An 18,392-nucleotide genomic window follows, 5' to 3' on the forward strand; every position below is an offset into this window, starting at 1 on the left:
CTTTATGTATTCCTTTGTACATGTATTTTATGAAATGCACATTATTTTGTATTTTGCATGTTTAAACTGGAATGTGGAAAATAGATTACGGTAATGAAATGCAATTCAGTACTCTTTTGTTTAGATCCGTTTTGTGCATTCTCGTGCCACTTTTCGGTGATAACCAGCAGCGAATTGTTATGTAATATTGATGCAAGTCATGTATATGGTATTCATCACTGATCGAAGGACGCCCTATCCGTATCTAGATTTAATCTATGACCTTGTCCGATACCTGCGTTTTCTTTCACACTAAAGTTCCCACATTCATTACAACTTTTACACAACTTGTTTCTTTTTTTCTGTAACGTGCATCTCTTTATATATGTACACTTGAATTCTATTAGTCTTTACTGTTTATCTAGTCTCTCTCATAGCTGTCGTTTAAATATTATTTACTACATGTATATGGAAAATATTGAATAAGGGCTGCTATAAGGAGCAGGCAAGAAATAATGAGAGAGGAAGAGAAAGAGAGAGAGGGATAGAGAGTGAAACATAAAGAATAACAGAGAAAAGGAAATAGAGAGAGAGAGTTGAAAGGGGAGATGTTCAGTTAGGCACAGGGCTAGGCCAAGAATAAAAGAATACACCCAGGAAAAAAATATGCACAAAACAAGACTCTAGTATTTAATGCTTTTTAATGTTTATTGTGACCATACATATGCATGGTAGGCTAAATACTTCTTGACGGTGAACCACATTTAATAATGCTTCACAAGCGTAAAACCAACCACACAAAACCATGCTCTGGGATAAATATGCATATACATGTATAGTTATACAGCACAAATGCGAATGCTATTCCCTTGCTTTTACATAGCGTTCTACCCATCTTTGGGCAACATCAAAGAGAAATTTCATGACTATGGAACATGGGTGAAAATTCACTTTTCATGGACATTACTTTTTAGTAAAGAGAGAAGGGAGAGCAAAACTAACTAGGAATATTCTACTTTATCCTTAACAGATCCGGGGGGACAAAAAAAAGCAACACCAATCACAACAAAGTCTTTATTCTCGGTCTCATTTTCTTGAGATAAAAAATTCCATCAACAAAGGATGTATTTTTTTCTGTGATACTTTCCTTGTATTTAGTTTACCTTTTCCACCATTTTTTTCTAGCATTTTAACAATTTATAATGCTAGTATCATTCCTGTATTTTACTGTTCTAAATACTTCTCTATCTATTCCCTCCTTAGATACCTACATTACTACATAATAACTACCGGCTATTAACTAAAATAATATAAGTCTGCATCATATCAACAACTAATACTAGGTGTGTTCTATAAGATCTACCCTTCTCAACATATTAACATTATAAAAGTAAAAATGAAGTATTTCATAAAAAATCAAATGGAAATTCAAATACAAATAAAAAATATCTGTACTTATGGCATGGCAGCAGTATAAATGATATGGTCACATAATTTTGATTTTTGCATCGTACCGTATTATACGCTTTTCTAAAGCTCTCAAATTAGTTGTAACATGATCATACAATACGAACTTTTTAACAAAGTTAGAAATAAAAATTACAGCATACCCTTTGCTAAAGCTCTCACATTAGTTGCACATGATCATACAATACCAACTTTTTGTAAAAGTTAAAAGGAAAAAAAAGTTATAAAGAAAAAAGAAAGATTTAAATAATATTTAATCAGAGGTACTTGTTTAATGAAATACTAAAATGTTTTTTAATCTGTCTTTAAAATGAAATGAAGTCTAATCCTGTTCTAAAAGAAAAAAAACATGGATTCGAACTTCAAAGATACTATTCATCATAGTATTGATGCACACACAATTGACACAATGGAGCATTTTGGCAACTATAGAATTGAAGACATTTATATCATTTTTTATATAATGTCAAGTTATAAAAATTTTCATGTGCTTTCAAAGTAATTCATACTCAATATTTATTATACAAGTATTACCAACTGTTTGGAAAAAATTTCCACAAAAATTGAAATTATTGAGAAATGAGCTCTCACCTTTCAAGCAAATACAATCATAAACTTATTGCCATATTGATCTATATAAAATAAAGGTTTCATGCACTGTAATTCTGGGCAGAAACATACAAATTAAAGCTGCATTTTGATTTTCTTAAGGTATTAACTACACCTGAAGTGAATTAGTCTTACAAGCTCACTTCAATGAACATTTATTTTCAAAAATTTATATCTTTCTTTTGGCAATCCTTGCTTTTAAACTACATCTCACATTTTTTCTTCTTCAATGTTGAACATTGCTAATTATTAAAAAAAATAAGTACTGAATCTATTCTGCATGATATTAAAGGGACACTTTCCCTTGATATCTGCATTGCTACATACAAAAATAAAACACCTTATTCTAGAATCTTAGTAGAATGATAGGCTTCTTTCAAAAACATGAACACAGGGTGGTCCGTGAGAGGTTTAAACATGCAACAGTCGCAAGTTTGAAGTATTGTTGTAAAGGTTTGAAAATCGGCAATAGCTTAATTTTCATTCTCAACCAACAAATGTAATGCAATATTAGTAATAAAACATGTCTGAAAATACTTTATATAATGGCTCAGATTGCAATAGGCTGCATTTGAGAATTTAAGAGCCCTTGAACAAGGACTTTTTTTGAACACCCTGTAAAATCTACCAGCATAAGCACAATACTGGCCTTGTATATATTTCTGCTGCTTTCACTTCTAATGGGAGGGAATTCAAACCATATTATGTGTTTGTATTCTACACAAAGGGTGATTTACAAGTGGTGCTAGTGGTGTTAGTAGAATCACAAGTATTGGAGAGCAAACATACCGCCTGAAATCAGGGCCCTGTATTACAAAGAGTTGATATCAATCGCAACTATGTACATAAAAGATAGGAAATTGCAAACTTGCGATTGATTGGAGGTGTAAGACGGTCTATATTTAAGATAAAGTTGGGTTCTGGTCATGCAGTTGCCTTGTGAAAGAATCTGTGCGGAAGCATTGGAAAAGCTTGATAATGTAGCACAATAAGCATTGGTGTATACTGTGAACTTTTTTGTTGTAATTATCAAAGTGATAAGAAATTGGCCCAGTCTTGTTACAAGAAACATGCACTGTATATTGACATGCGTACACTGAAGCAAACAAAATGAGAGACTAACCTTTATCACCGAAGTGACTCATTTAAGGAATATTTTACCACTCTGGTGTATTTTTTGAAAACAATTCCAAAGAAAATCTGTGCCCTTTCACAACACTAACAGTAACCAACAAGGAGCAATTTTTCGATTGAATGATCATCTACCATCAACTTTTCTGACCATCAACTTCAAATAAGCAGAGTAACAACACTGCAGCATATTTCACAACAGCTCCAGAGTGAAAACAATAAATATGCATGGTAATGCCCCTTTGTTTGTTTTTTCCTGAAAAAGGTACCTGGTTCTTACCAGTACAATGTAACACCACAGCTCAACTTAAATTCACTTTTGAATTGTCTTCATCTTGATTTCTAAAATAATTCAACTCTTTGCTATGAAGCACTTTGCCAACCTGTAGCAACAGCGAAACACAACTTTGTTGTCTGTATCAATTTTTAAATCATTTTGTGAACACTTTTAAGAGAAGATAAATTACTCATCCTACCACAAGAAACCAGAACACATGATCCTTAATAATCGATTCATGTGCAACACATAAGTTCTCCAATTCTCTCCCCCCCCCCCCCAAAAAAAAAAAAAAAAAAATGGAAATGAAACAATGAAACAAAACTTTCTCCAATCATTATCTTGATTTGTTCTTATTCTTCATTGCTGCCTTGAGAAGTTTATCAAATTCACTCTCTTCTGGTGCGTCTACTTCGTCATCCTCTTTCCCTTCTCCGTTGTCATGGTAACCATAATCAAGCTCCGACGATACTTTGTTCAAGGAATCTACATAAAGACAAGACAGAAAAAATATGCGTCAGAGCAGTTGCCTTGCACGTAAAAAAGAACTTTTTATCAATGGTTGAAAGAATGAAAGAATGAAATGGGTGAAAATAGAAGTGACAGAAATGTATATTACCAGGCTACAATACAGTAGTAGACATATAGGGGCCTCAACACAAAAGCATGAAACTTTGAAGAAAATATTTTAACAATAAGATTTACATCAGACTGTAAATTTAAGTCATTGGATGATTTTCATCATTACCATGAAAATCATATGGCTAGTCTCAACAAAGATATTTCATTACGTTTTATGATCAATTAGACTGATAATGAAGTTAATGTACAAGTCTCAAACAATCACACCCGAAATGACTACAATCATCGAACACAATTACAGTCAAACCTGCTTTAGTGACCACCTGTCTACAAAGACCACATTTTTTGTATCCCATGAAAACGGTTTCTCATTGAAACATATACTAAAGTGGACTGTACATAAAGACCACCCGTCTATAATGACCACTCTTCTTGTCTCCCTTGGGTGGTCTTTGTAGACAGGTTTTGTTTGGGCAAAGTTTTATGATGGGAGATGATTATAAAGAATCAGAAACAAATTAAGGAAATTAACAGGTCATTTTTACTGATGTATTCCCACCTCAAAATTTCATAAATTATTCAAATCCATACCAAGTATAGTAAATATCAAATTTGTGCATGCAATATTTTCTTACCCAGGTCTTCATATTTCTTCATGCAGAACTTTCTTCTTCCTCCAAAGCAGAGCTCATATTTGGGCCAATTAGGGTCATGTCCAGCTGCAGATACCAACAATTAAAAAGTTAAAATTAAAATTAAAATCGCACTGCAAGGAAAATGTTACCAGCAGGTGTTGCGATAATACTGGGCAAGAAAAAAAGTGACGTAAAAAGCTGCTTCCACAATGCATGATTAAATGCTACTAAAAAAGTAGGCCCTGTCTTACAAAGAGTTGATATCAATCCCAATTTATTTGTGATTGACAATCGCAACTATGTATATAATAGATAGAAGACTGCAAACCTGCGATTGATTTGGATGATGATCGATTGCAATTCTTTGTAAGACAGCCCAGGTAATGATATAAAATAAAATTCCCACTGAATCCCAAAAACTCGACAACAATAGTTGACATAAAATATTTAATAACAAAAAGGATAGCTGATTAAGCACAACAAATTACAGATTATTAGGAAAAACAGTGTTAGAATATTTACAAGACAATAAAGATAATACAAATTTGTCCTTAACGTACTAATCTGTAAGGCTCTTTTCAGATTAAAGTTTTCAGCATTTTTTAAAGAAATTTTAAATACTTGTCAAATCTAACAAATTTAACTGATCAATAATCCTTGATGTTTCATTAGAGTCACTTTTCCTAATGTAAACAAAAAACAATGTAAGAATTGAATTTCCTTGAAGAATGTTAAATGAAATGAGATAAACTTACATGTGATGGCAGCAACAGCATCGCACTTGTAGCGAAACGTAATAAATCCATAGTTATCCCTGAAAAAAAGAAAAAAACAACATGAAGATAAATGGGTACACATCAGCAATTTCATAACAAAGAATAACACATTTTCTGAAAGAATTCCTTAAAAAAAAAAATACAGGTATTTGAGAATACCTCGCACTCAAACTAAAATAATCAAAAAATTAACACAACTAGCTATACACAAATGACTTCCATTGTGAAAAATTTGCTTTAGGTGATTTACCTTCATCAATACCGAAATAGAATCAACATCAAACAAATGTTAAAAGACTAATCCCGACATGGACTGCAGAAAATCATGTAAATCCTCTTTAAATACAATCATTTAAGGAGATCTCTCCACCCTTGTGATAAGCTTGGAAAGGATCATCATGTTACAGTGAAACCTGTCTATAAAGACCATCCAAGGGAGACAAGAAAGGTGGTCTGTTTAGACAGGTGGTCTTTTAGTACAGGTTGCTTTTGTGCATGTTTCAATGAGAAACCATATTCAAGGGAAATAAAAAATGTTGTCTTTATAGACAAGTGGCCTTTATAAGCAGGTGATCTTTATGTACAGGTTCCTTTAATGCATGTTTTAATGAGGAACCATTTTCAAGGGAACCAAAAAATGTTGTCTCTATAGACAGGTGGTCGCTAGAGAGGTTTGACTGTAATTGTGTTCGATGATTGTAGTCATTTTGGGTGTGATTGTTCGAGTCTTGAACATTAACTTCATTATCATTCTAAGTGATCATACAAAAAATGTGGTCTTTATAGACAGGTGGTCTCTATAAACAGGTGGTTGCCAGAGAGGTTTGACTTACATGTCATCCCTGAAGTAGAGCTGGATCTTGTCTACAGGACCGAACCGCGAGAACTGCTTCATCAAGTCCTTCCTGGATGTGTCCTCTTCAATGTTACCTATGTACACAACACGTCTCTCGTCCTACGGGCGGATGGAAACGATTCAAGAAATGGCATTTGAGCAAGATGTTCTGTCACTAACTGTTCATGGCTGTATGAATATGAACTGCTGCATTTACTTGAAAATTGGTAATATGAAATCAGAAACATTCTAAGAGCAGTAAAAAGAAGATAATTATTGATAAAAGGGATCTAAAAAAAGTTCATTAAAAAAATCTTGTCTTCATGTATTTCAACTATTTCTTACTGCTTTTTCCCCTTTTGAGTAGAATCATTGATTATTAATTTAAAATCGTAAAGAGTGCTTTATTTGAGATAAGAATAAGGGAGATTGTTGTTTGAAACAGTAGAGCCATCAAAACTTTAAATAAGACAGCTATACATATACATAATGTCTAATGCCTGCATACTATGCATGGTTTGTTCAGTTCTGGAAGGCTTATTTCTCTGACAGAAACGATATAGAAACAGATATACAAATTAACAAACATTATGGTATTCACTATTCAGCATAGGTTTTCTATCACTAAAATAGTTTCCCTGCTTTATGTAAAATCTGAAAACTCCATGTCTTTGGTTGACTTACAAATTCTTGCAGCTGCTCATCTGTATACTTGACTTCCTTGCTGTCACCCAGTGGATCATAAGTTCTGATACTTGAATGAGATCTGCAAATCAAAACATATACAATACGGGTTTGAGACATCTGACCTAATTGTGCTGCTGAGCAAAGAAACAAAAGAACACTTCCTAAATTATTTAAGGAAAACAATTGACCTTTATCTATAAGTTTGCTGTGCGACAGAAATTTGGTGAAGTGTTTGGTGAAGTCATATATGAATACCCTGAAACTCTGCAAGGCCACAGTATGTTAACGTTAAACGATGTTCATGCCTTTAAAAGTGATTTCGATATCTTTTTCATAATCTTGGGAGCAAGTTTAATAAATCTATGTCTGGGGGGGGGGGGGGGGAGGGGGTGGAACATCGACATGACCTAGTAATCACAAGCAACATGACTTGTAATCATAAGTTCCACATGCATGAACACATCACATCATAGGTATAAAATCATTTCTTTTTACCAAGATAGCATAAAATTCATGTCAAAGATCAAGATCCTAATACCTCCCAAAGGATGTATTTAAAGGCAGACGAGGAAGACTAGATATCAATCATAGATTGCATGTTTAGAAGCGTGATCAAATGCTTTTGTGACCATTTAGAAATTCATAATAAAGATGCAGAATCAGTCAGAATGTGTTACTGGATGCAAAAATACTAACAGCCAAAAGAGAACAGAATCAAATATGTTTGCAAACAAATTAAATATGTAATTCACAGCAAGGTCCATACCCAACTCTACCTCAATTTGCCTTACAGAAAGAAAAAATGAAAATCCCCAAATTTACAAAATTAATGATGATCAATTTCTATGAAACATCCAAAGCATGATTTTCATATCTTAAAATAATTCTTAAATAAATAAATACATGTACATGCGACTTATGCTTACCTGTTGTTGTTGTCTCTATGTCTGCTATGCTGACGTGATCTTGATTTTGACATGGACCTTGCTCTCGACCTTGAATGAGACTCCCTACTTAATCTCCTACTAGATGATCTACGAGTTCTTTGTGGGGACCTAGACAATGAACGTGAATAGGACCTAGATCTCCTACTGTAGTCTCTGGGGGACCTTGAACGTGATCGTGATCTCGATCTCGAGCGAGAATAAGATCGAGATCTTGAACGTGATCTTGAAAAAGAGGGGGATCTAGAAAATGATCGTGATCTCGATCTTGAAAAGGAACGTGACCTAGATCTGGAAATTGAACGTGACTGTCCTCGTGAATCATAACCACTGTAGGATGAATAGGATGGCGACCTAGAGCGCGAGTACGAAGGGGATCGTGAGTCACTTGACCGTGCAGAACAGATACTCTCTCTTGTTCGCCGCTTTCTCCGCACAACAGTGTTTCGATTTCTAGATTGGTTTTCTTGTTCTAGATCATTTTCTTCTGGATGAGGGGAATGTTCAGAACACGAGCTGCAATATGAACTATCAGACTGTGAAGACAAGGAGTTTTTCCTCCGTGAATCACGGTACGAGCGACGATGATGTCGTCGGACCTGCGGCCTACTCGGCCTCTCCATCCTTGGTTCTTCCACTCTTCCACCATCGTTCTCACTGCTCACAAAAATATTCTGGTCGTATCCCTGATGCACTGGCTTGGAGGGGTTCTCATTGTCTATTTCACGGTACATTCCCACTAAGAGCTTCTTTGAGAAGTACCCCGGTATCTTGTCAAACAGAGGCACGACCGCTCCAGGAGTTGGCACAGTGGCCTTGGGCACCTTCCCGTCGCTGACGACTTCAACTACACCAGGATTCGGTGACAAGCTAGCGGGGGACACACTGATAGGTGAACTGCTCACGGATGAACACTTTGACTGCGGGCTGTCCACTCCATCCGGTTTCTTCTTGACTCTGTACTTATACTTGTAGTAGGCTCTTCTTTGCTCTTTGGACATTTCGTTGGACAGATCGGACGCTGTGCTCTTCTCTGAAGCGGGACTCATGCAGTAGTCATGCTCCATGCTGAGGTACTTGGGAGCAGGAATCAGGTTCTTGAGGTTAAACGGGATAGGGGATAATGAATGGGTGCTCTTGGCTAGATTAATGGCCTTGTTGACTTCTGGGTTCTGTTGCTTGGGCTTGGTTTTCTTGAACGGCGAGGCCTCAGGGTCGAGGAGGATGGCTCGTTTCCTCTTCACTGGCATAATCTTCTTAATGATATCAGCAGGGTTTGGAAGCTCCTTCGTTGATGTAATGATTTTATACCTGTAATCAGATGACAAATGAACTAGGAATGATAATGGCTACACACTTTTTATACATGTCCATCTCAACGGAGCACCTACAAAGTACGGTAGCTTTAACAGCTTTTATCATCCATGTTTTCATTAAGTTGCCCTTACATGTAGGTGCTGAAAGCATTCAAGGAATAGCTTTCTACCAGGTTCCTATTTACTGCATCCGAGTACAGAGTTGACAAATTTACATTAAAGGCCCACTGCACTACTTGTAGCTACTTGCGCCCTCTACATAACAAACAATGCCTAATCGGTGACCATTGGTCCCCCATAATCCTCTTTTTCTTATGTTAACTGAGAGCAGAGTTGATGAGATAACCACCTGTCCAGTGACCTTGCAGGGCAGTCTAATCCCTCCTGTAAACTACGGCAGATAAGCTTTAATGTGTTGCAAAGGGTCATAGATGCTGTACATGTAGCTTAGACTAAAACTGCTAACCATGTCCAGTCATGTCCAGTCATGCTACAGTCCAGCAACACATCCCCTGAACCATGAAACCTCAACAGAGGTAGGATGAAAATGGTATTCCAAATAAACCTTTTCCAAAAACAAAAATATCTTGAGACAGCAATTTATTTACAAATAAAGATTTCAGGGTCTTCACTTAGAAACAAAATATTGCACACCTCCACACCATGATAGTTTTCAATAACCATGGCAGATTCTCGAGAAAAAGAAAAAAATATTACTGGTACACGAACATAAAGAAATGCTTTCACATGTGCATCTTGTAAGCGTGATGACTAATTAGATTTCATCAACTTGTACATGATTTCAAGAAATAGTTGTCTACCTTGTTGGTTCCTTTTGTGCAGGTTGAGATACTGGTGGGGGTACTGGTTGAGGTGCTGGTTGAGATGTTGTTAGGGGTACTAGTAGAGGCACTGGGTTGGATTTGGGTTGGGGTTGGGGTTGGGGTTGGGGTTGGGGTTGGGGTTGGGGTTTGGGGACAGCCATCTGTTTGGGGTTTGTCTGTGGCTGCTCAATCTCTTCAAACTGCTCCAGAAGACTTTTCAGATCGCATGCTTCAATTCCTGCAAAGAACAAAATGGAGTCTATATTGAAGCCCTGGTCAAAGATGAACAGAGTATCTCTCTTTTACATTCCCACATTCCTTCTAAAATATAATGAAACTGAAAGTTTAAGCCCTGATCAAGGAAAAAAAAAGGAGAACAAGTCTTTTACAATCACATTTCCCACCCAAAATAAGATGAAACTGAATTCAATCCTCATTTAAAAATGCGTTCTTATTAGCCTAATTCTTATGACATATCGGATTGGCAACTCAAAATATAAACCACACATAATCTACCAAAACCTGTGTGTCATGATTTCTTTTCTATCCCACCTCCTTTGAAACACATGCTGCTTATGGCCCGGTCCCACTGGCCGACGGACACAAAACGTATGCATAAAGGACACAGCGGACGAGCAAAATTTCGGGGGTGGCTCCATCCGTTTTCATCCGCTCCAGAAATGGACACATTTTGCGAAAATTTGCGAAAACAGAACGGAAAATAACGGACGTGGGTAGTATGTAGCGGGGATGTTAAACGGATGTTCATCGGAAGCCTAGCGGATGAAAGCGGATGGAAGTGGACGACAGCTTTGAATACTTTATATTACGAGATGCATACGCTTACATCCTTTCTATTTCCGTGCTACTAACGATGTATAGACGTTCCATGTACCTTATCTTTCCTCCCTCTTTCCGTTTTCAGCTGCAGCGGATGTGAGTTGCGAGGATGCCCAGACGATGCAGAAAGGATACAGCGGACGTTTAACGGATGATAACGGACATAGGACGTTTGTTGCTCGTATTTGTTGCGGATTTACATCGTACACGGCGGAAGTTCATCCGTTCTAAAAGTTTTGTGCAGCTCAAAACTTTTTGCGCGGATGAAATCACAGTGGACGGATGCTCGACGGATAGAGCGTATGAAACACGTATGCAATGAGTACAGAATGGATGCATAGCGTTTTCCAACGGATGGCAAGATTTTTTTACGTTTTACATCCTCTTTGCATCCGTAAGTGCAGTGGGACCGGGCCTTTAATGTACGATCAAAAAGACGCAACAAAGACGTTACTCACCGACATCTAGGATGTCATCTCTATGGTAATGTTTGGTTTCACCCAGGTTAGGAGGCACTTCCAGCAGGTGGACAAGTCCTGACCCATGACCCAGGTCGTCTCCTACATGCTCAATGGTTACATTGAATCCTTCACCAGGGTCAAGACTACAAGAAATGGAAGAAAGAGAAAAGGTTCGTCAGACAGAGGCAAGGAACGCTTTTCATTTTCCAGGAAGTTGAGGCATTTTCAATAGTCTGAGAGCCTGTCCCAAAATAGTCACCCCATTTTAACCATGAGAGTAACTTGTCTCAAAATAAGGTCATCTAACTCCTTTATGAAAATGCCTCAAGAGCCCCTAAAGCAGACTCATAAATTGGGTCAATTTCATCCCAAAAGTATCATCAACGTATCTTTGAGAGGTCAAATCTTAAGAATGAAGCACATGTAGAGTGATTATTTTGGGACAAACTCCTAGCCTACATGGACAAGAAGTTGAACAGGAACCCTATGATTGTTTGAAGAATAGAATATTTTCCAAATTCACTACAGCATTAACAAGTAATTCACAAAGAATGTTTTTAAGTATGTGATTTCAAATCGAAATTCTTTTGAGTTTTGACCTAAATAGGCCGTTTCAATCTAATGCACGATCCCAATGATTTGAGCACTAAACATCACAATGCTCTTTGTTCCGATTCACTAATATCGAATGGTCCCCTGTGGCCCAATAGGCTATAAAAGCATGAAAGCAAAAAGGCAGGGGATAGGTACTGCTTTACTCACAGAGCACAAAACATCTACATTTCACCTACAATAAAAGATCTGCAAACATGTATTGTGCCTCCAAGATATAAAAGAAGCTGCATTCCATGTTTACTTATTGAAAATGCCTTCACTACAAGAATACGCCTATCAGAAGTGTAACAAATCCATGTACGAGAAGAGATGTAACTGGTCATCAATTTGAGAACATTTCAAAACAGATTTTAGTACAGCGGTTATAAGTTTAGTTATATCTACAGGTACCGCTATCAAACTACCAGATTTAAGCCAATAACTATCTGCTATTTTATCAAACACAAATCGAATAATACAAGGCAACTGGACCATCCAGTATAACATGACTTTTGGTTTGATATATCTTTTTATTCATGGGAACTCTAACTGCATCACATTCATTTTAATGTATTTTATTTTGTCTTTAAAATATTTTTCAGATCTTTCCAAAGATTTAACACCTATAGCTCTGAAATATCTTCCTCAATGTAACGATCTGATCAGACCACATCTCCAACTTCCAACTTACCATGATGCCTCGCTATCGCTACCCTCTACATCCAGGACTCCGTCGTACTCCAAGAGACCGCAGTGGCCGATCTGGTCTGGGCCCGATGCATCTGAAAACTCCTCTGGCACTGCAACCAGTTCAAACTTGCTCAAGTCATATCCTTCGTTCTGCATTAGTCGGTGCCATTCTCTACCCCCACCAGGGGGATCTCCAAATTCAAAAGACCGATTTACTTGGGCCATTCCCACAGGTCGTATTCTGGAATTAAATTAATACGCTTGTGAAAACAAAATCATAAAATCAAATTGTCAGATATTAAACCAATTTAAAGATTTTAGAATGAATGAATGAATTTAACATACACTTCTCCAAAGATTTTACCCCCAAAATGGGCATGAAGACGAAATTAATAAAATACACAATTTGAATTTTCTGTTGTACGCAAAAATCTGTAGAACACATTTGATGTGAAACTCCTTCCAGAAGTGTGTCTTAAAATTAAACGACATCCACTTTGATTTTTCACAATTATGATATGTACAAGTGAAATTTTTGGGGCTCCCAACACTTTAGATGGGCTTTATAGTTTAGTTGAAGTACAAGTGAAATACAAAAATATAAGATTAAGTATTTTTTGTCTTCCAAGACTTCAACCATCAATGCATGTATATTAGTTTCACACATCAAAATAACAAACTGTCTGGGAATAAACATTCAACATGTGGCACCAGTCGCACGGACACTGCCTAACAAGTGCAGCGGGCAAAAAGTAAGTCTTAATTTAATAATTAGCCTAACCAACCAAGTAACCATGTATACTTTAGGAAAGATCCAATTTTTTAACACGAGATGTTTCAACTTGTGTGCTCATTCTGCTGGTGGTTGACCATGAATCAATGACAAACTACATACATGAACAGTACAAATATTAGGGTGTCTGAACGATTTTTCAATTTTCAATTTGGGATCGTTTTTCACCATTTTTGTTTGATATTTGAATAAAAAATGTTATCAGAATAATGCATTTCAAATTTCAAGTCTCACCGATGTTTCTATCAAAAGTTACAGCCCCTCCAACACGCTGGTATATTCATATCATTTTGGTCAAAATCGACGAAAAAGACGTCCACGCAGAGTGATGTTGTTTTGCTAAATTTAGCCAAACAGCTGTATCGCGCGATATGCAAGCGTATGCATATCGTACGCATGCTGCTAAGCCAATCCGCGACTTGCAGCTTGAGCTACGCTGTCTCCGCGACATGTGCGATTGACTAGTATGGTTGGCGTTCGTCGCACAATAAACCCGGAAGTGAATGCACGTTATAGTCAATGGCAATATCGCGGAGACAACGCACGTTGTCTCCGCGATATTGCCATTGACTATAACGTGTATTCACTTCCGGGTTTATCGAGGGAATTGCCAACCATAATTTCAGTCACTATAATGTGTAATTGAATTTGGGGTTTCGTTCGTGCGCGGAGATGTTACGCGATGTAACCATGGTTTGGACTGAGCGGAGCGCACGCCTCCTAATTAGCTGATCCACCAAATAGCGAGAAGGGTATTTTTAAACTGTTATCAGTTGTGATCCCTGGGGGCTAGCGAAAATATAATCACATAGAATTGTTCCTTAGGACTGGGACTACATATCGATCGGGGCGTCATATCTCAAAAGTGACAAACCTCAGAGTTAGCCAGGACACAATGTTTAAATTGCTGTTTTGACCAAGATATTTTTAGAATTTCGGGGGCTACGCCCCTTTGGAAATATTGGAATTCACCTGCTCTTTCATATGACACCTCATTCATTGATTATCACCTTCAGGATCACAACTGATAAAGGTTTGAATCTCGATTTGAAAAAAAAAAATTGACTTTTTTTGCATGGTCGCGCAATGCACGTAGGCTGCATAGGGATGCGTGTAATCTCTATGGGAAGAATTTTAGCACACAACATCGGGTGCGCGATCAGACACCCTACAAATATGAAATAAATATCAATCATTTTATATTTTTATAATTACTTAATCAATCATTCAATGTCAATCTCGTTTTCCATACTATTAACTACTAATGCACTATTAACTACTAATGCACTGTTAAACCATCCATAATCTTGATAAATATTCATGACAGACATCAAAATTACAACTTTCAAACTTCAAATTTCAATAATTTTGTCACGATGAATGAATGAAAAAAATTGCCTGTCATTCATTTCAACCATGTCAGTTGATCATGTCAATCCTAGTAAATTAAGACTAGACCTACCAACACATATAGAGTAGCAAGAAAGATTGGTGATTAAATTAAAGGTTTACAATTGCAATGTAACAATTAAAATTCAGAGTTGCTGACTGTATGTCGCCATGTGGTCATGAACTAAATTTGCAAGCACACATGTATCATCACATGCACTACGCATTGTACACACTACCAATTGCGCAATTGTGTGCAAAACATATGGCATAGCCCCATAGCCATAACAAACATGTAAAACCCATCATGAGACGATACTTGTTCTCTAGATTCCCTACAAAAACACAAAGTTTTACACTGAAACGTGTCCTGGTCAAACAAAATTAGATACGAACCTTTAGTCTGAAGTACAAAAAGGCAAATGTCAGTTCAATTCGTCGCAGAAGAAGAGGAAAACAACCACGAGGTGAGGTTGTCCTTTCTCAGTAACATCAATATAAATGTACCACGTGGTTTAAATACATGTATATTATTACACGCAAATGCCGAGTGCAGTTTATATGAAGCAGTGCTGTGTTTGTGTGTGTAGTGATGTTGTCATTGCGTTGTGTGTGTAGGAGCGCGGCAGGTGTATTATCATCACCACGTCACCGATTCGTGGAATGCACTGTGGAGGGAATGATGATGTGTCCTATTTCAAAGAGATATTACAAATTTATTCTAGGCGTTGTTGGGCTGTCCGCTCTCTGTAACATTTTGTCTACTTCGATATCCGTTGGGGGGGGGGGGGGGGCATACGGGGGCGTGTCGCTCTAATGGGTCACTTTTTCACCCCCCCCCCCCCCCCCCAAAAAAAAAAAAAAAAAAAAAAAACTCTAAGCAAGGGCCGGGAGCAAGGGTCCCACTTTTAACAAAAATTCCATTAAAAATGAGTACGTTTTTTCAAAATTTCCAAAATTCACAAAATTTCCGGGTGTTTGCCATGAAAACCACCCGATAATTGTGGCAAATAGGTCTTTTTCGAGAAAAATGACCCCAAATGACCCCTAGTAATGATCCCTAGTAATGGGTAGGGGTTTCGAGGCTACTGAGCGCGGCACACCCCCGTCCAAACCAAATCTGAACCCCCCCCCCTCCTGGGCTTCGATAGGCTATTTATTTCATCTTTCTTGTCTCCTAACCCATTTCGCTGTCAATTTTTGTCTCGATAGGGTTAGGAATAGGACCACTTAATGATCAGGGCGTGGTGCTCACCCCCTCCCTCAAGCGATCGAAACCCCAGCTGTATAAATAATATCCACCTACATGTTTATGCACTTCTCCTACCCAACATCCACTAAATGACTAACAAACTTGTATCATGGTCCCCCCCCCCCCTTTTTTTTTTGTAAGTAGAAAGGAAACAATGCACCAAGGGCTGGCTGCCTGCCTCTAATTATAAATTACATCTCTATTTCAAAACAAAGAAAAAAGCCCTTATTAACTTTTTTAAAGGATAATCGTAAAATTCCATTTCATCAAAAGGAAACAAAATGTTCTCAATAAACACCATTTAACAATGGCAGATCAAAGAGACATTTAGGCACGCCTCCGAGCCCCGGCCAGCCCACCCCCCCCCCCCCGGCGGCCAGAATCCTGGATCCGCCACTACAGGCGCGGATCCAGGATTTCTTAGGGGAGGGGGCCCAACTTTTTTTTTTTTGCTCCCGAAAATTTGAAAATCGCGCCGGCCGAAAATTCGCTCAGTGGGGGGGGGGGGGGGGGGGGGGGGGGGGGGGGGGGGGGGGGGGTAAAGAGCACAATTTTTTTTTTTTTTTTTTTTTTGCTCCCGAAAATTTGAAAAACGCGCCGGCCAAAAATTCGCTCAGTGGGGGGGGGGGGGGGGGGGGGGGGGGGTAGTGAGCACATTTTTTTTTTTTTTGATCCTCAAAAAAATTCCAATTTGCACCCCCCCCCCCCCCTTGAGCGCCAGGGGGGGGGGGGGGGCCCAACCCCAAAAAAAAAAGGTAAAAATCACGTGATTTTACATGATTTTTTTCTCAAGGGGGGGGGGGCCCGGGCCCCCGGGCCCCCCCCCCCTGGATCCGCCACTGCGCCACTATATGAATGATTGATCCCCTTTGATGGAGACAAATAAATCTGGCCGATTTAATTGGTCTCTACCACCACGATCTCTGCATCCCCGAATGTCTACGCAATTCGTTGATAACGCCATCTTCGGCGGCGTGTACACATATCAAGTACTGGTGGGGATAACAAAATATATATAAGAACTTCGGCCAGAGTTCGATCTGGCACGGGCTTGGATAATTTGTAATCCCCCACAGTTGGTATGGACCCGAGTTCGGGGTTTCCCCTCCCATCTTGTTTAATTTAAGCTAAAAAAATGTTCTAATACTTGTTGAAGGTTGATGAAAAAACAGCACAATAATTTTAGTATGAAATGTTATTTATCATATTCCTTCTACTGTATTAACCCATTAACCCTCTAACATGCGAAAAATCCTGAAAAAATTCTCAAACAACAAACAAATTTATGTTTTCTTTGAAGGCGCCACTGTGCGACACCCTCTGACCAGGGATATGAGAGTTCTCATATCCCTGCTCTGACAGTTAATTCTCCTAACCATTATTGAATTTTCCCACTCCGTTCTTCCATGAAATGAATAAGACATACTGACAGGCTTTTAAAAATGGATCATTGCAAACTAGGATGAGTGTGGGAGCTCTTTATATTGAGTTGTCAAATCTGTAGGTGGCCTACTTATAATACTAGTAGGCCTACATTCCTGGAATGGGTGCTGCCAAGGATGTATTTTGTTTTAAGGCTTAACAAAACCCTATGTGATGACATTTATTTTTGTTTTATTGCTACTTTTTTATATGAAGCAAAACAAAATTCTGATAAATATACCCCAAATATAATGAGCCCTTGGGGCATAATCTTCGCTTATCACACACAATGGAGAGGGGAAAAATAATGGCACTTCTCTTCCTGGTTGTTCCCCCCACTAACGGGAACGACTGCACCAAACCAAATTAGGCCTGCGTAACTTCAGTCCACACTACCCGGAAAATGAGCTTTTATCTCTACCCCCTTTTCGACACAGATGATATCTTTTCTATTTTATCGAGTTCAGAAGAGAAAAAAAAAATTGTTCCACCCCCCCCCCCCCCCCCCCCCCCCCCCAGCACTACTTTCAAAATCTCGGATGCGCCCTTTCCCGTATATAATTCAAATTCAACGTTATTGATTTCAATCCAAACAGATAGGATCATTTTCAAGTTTTGTACATTGGATAACAAATTTCAAGTTTAATTCAAACATTTTGTGGCTTATATAGACCCAGTAAATAATTGAAATTTCTCCCAGGAAGCTTTACATTATAAAAAAAAAAAAGTTATTGTGTATTACATAGCTTACTGAGTGTAAGCATTAGGTTCACGGTGTAAGAGTAAAGAACAATAACCACATGCAATATTATACAGGGATGAGAATAAATTATATTTCTTGTAATACTTTATACAAGTTTTTCCCCTTTTTCTTTTCAAATAAAAGGAA

The 18,392-nt window shown here is 38.0% G+C and overlaps 1 protein-coding gene across 1 annotated transcript; it reads right to left on the reverse strand.

Moving 5' to 3' along the window:
* Positions 1-663: 663 nt before the first annotated feature.
* On the reverse strand, positions 664-12,884 carry LOC115918655 (peroxisome proliferator-activated receptor gamma coactivator-related protein 1-like). The gene is made up of 9 exons (XM_030986137.1): positions 12,649-12,884; positions 11,361-11,506; positions 10,060-10,300; positions 7,905-9,233; positions 6,976-7,057; positions 6,290-6,411; positions 5,436-5,494; positions 4,681-4,764; positions 664-3,949 (listed from the first exon to the last, which is right to left on the reverse strand). Exons 1-9 carry the CDS (start codon positions 12,870-12,872, stop codon positions 3,801-3,803), a joined length of 2,436 nt encoding a protein of 811 aa, XP_030841997.1. The 5' UTR covers positions 12,873-12,884; the 3' UTR covers positions 664-3,800.
* Between the last annotated feature and the right edge of the window lie 5,508 nt (positions 12,885-18,392).

Source organism: Strongylocentrotus purpuratus, unplaced genomic scaffold (genome assembly GCF_000002235.5).
Source record: "Strongylocentrotus purpuratus isolate Spur 01 unplaced genomic scaffold, Spur_5.0 spur5_scaffold_15, whole genome shotgun sequence".
Lineage (NCBI taxonomy): Eukaryota > Metazoa > Echinodermata > Echinoidea > Camarodonta > Strongylocentrotidae > Strongylocentrotus > Strongylocentrotus purpuratus.

Excerpts from the sequence above, each read along its gene's own strand:
- LOC115918655 (XM_030986137.1), bottom strand. The coding sequence starts at position 12,872 with ATGGCCCAAGTAAATCGGTCTTTTGAATTTGGAGATCCCCCTGGTGGG. Across the intron at positions 10,301-11,360 it reads AGATGACATCCTAGATGTCG|GAATTGAAGCATGCGATCTG; the intron begins GTGAGTAACGTC and ends TGTTCTTTGCAG. Across the intron at positions 7,058-7,904 it reads CATAGAGACAACAACAACAG|ATCTCATTCAAGTATCAGAA; the intron begins GTAAGCATAAGT and ends TTTGATTTGCAG.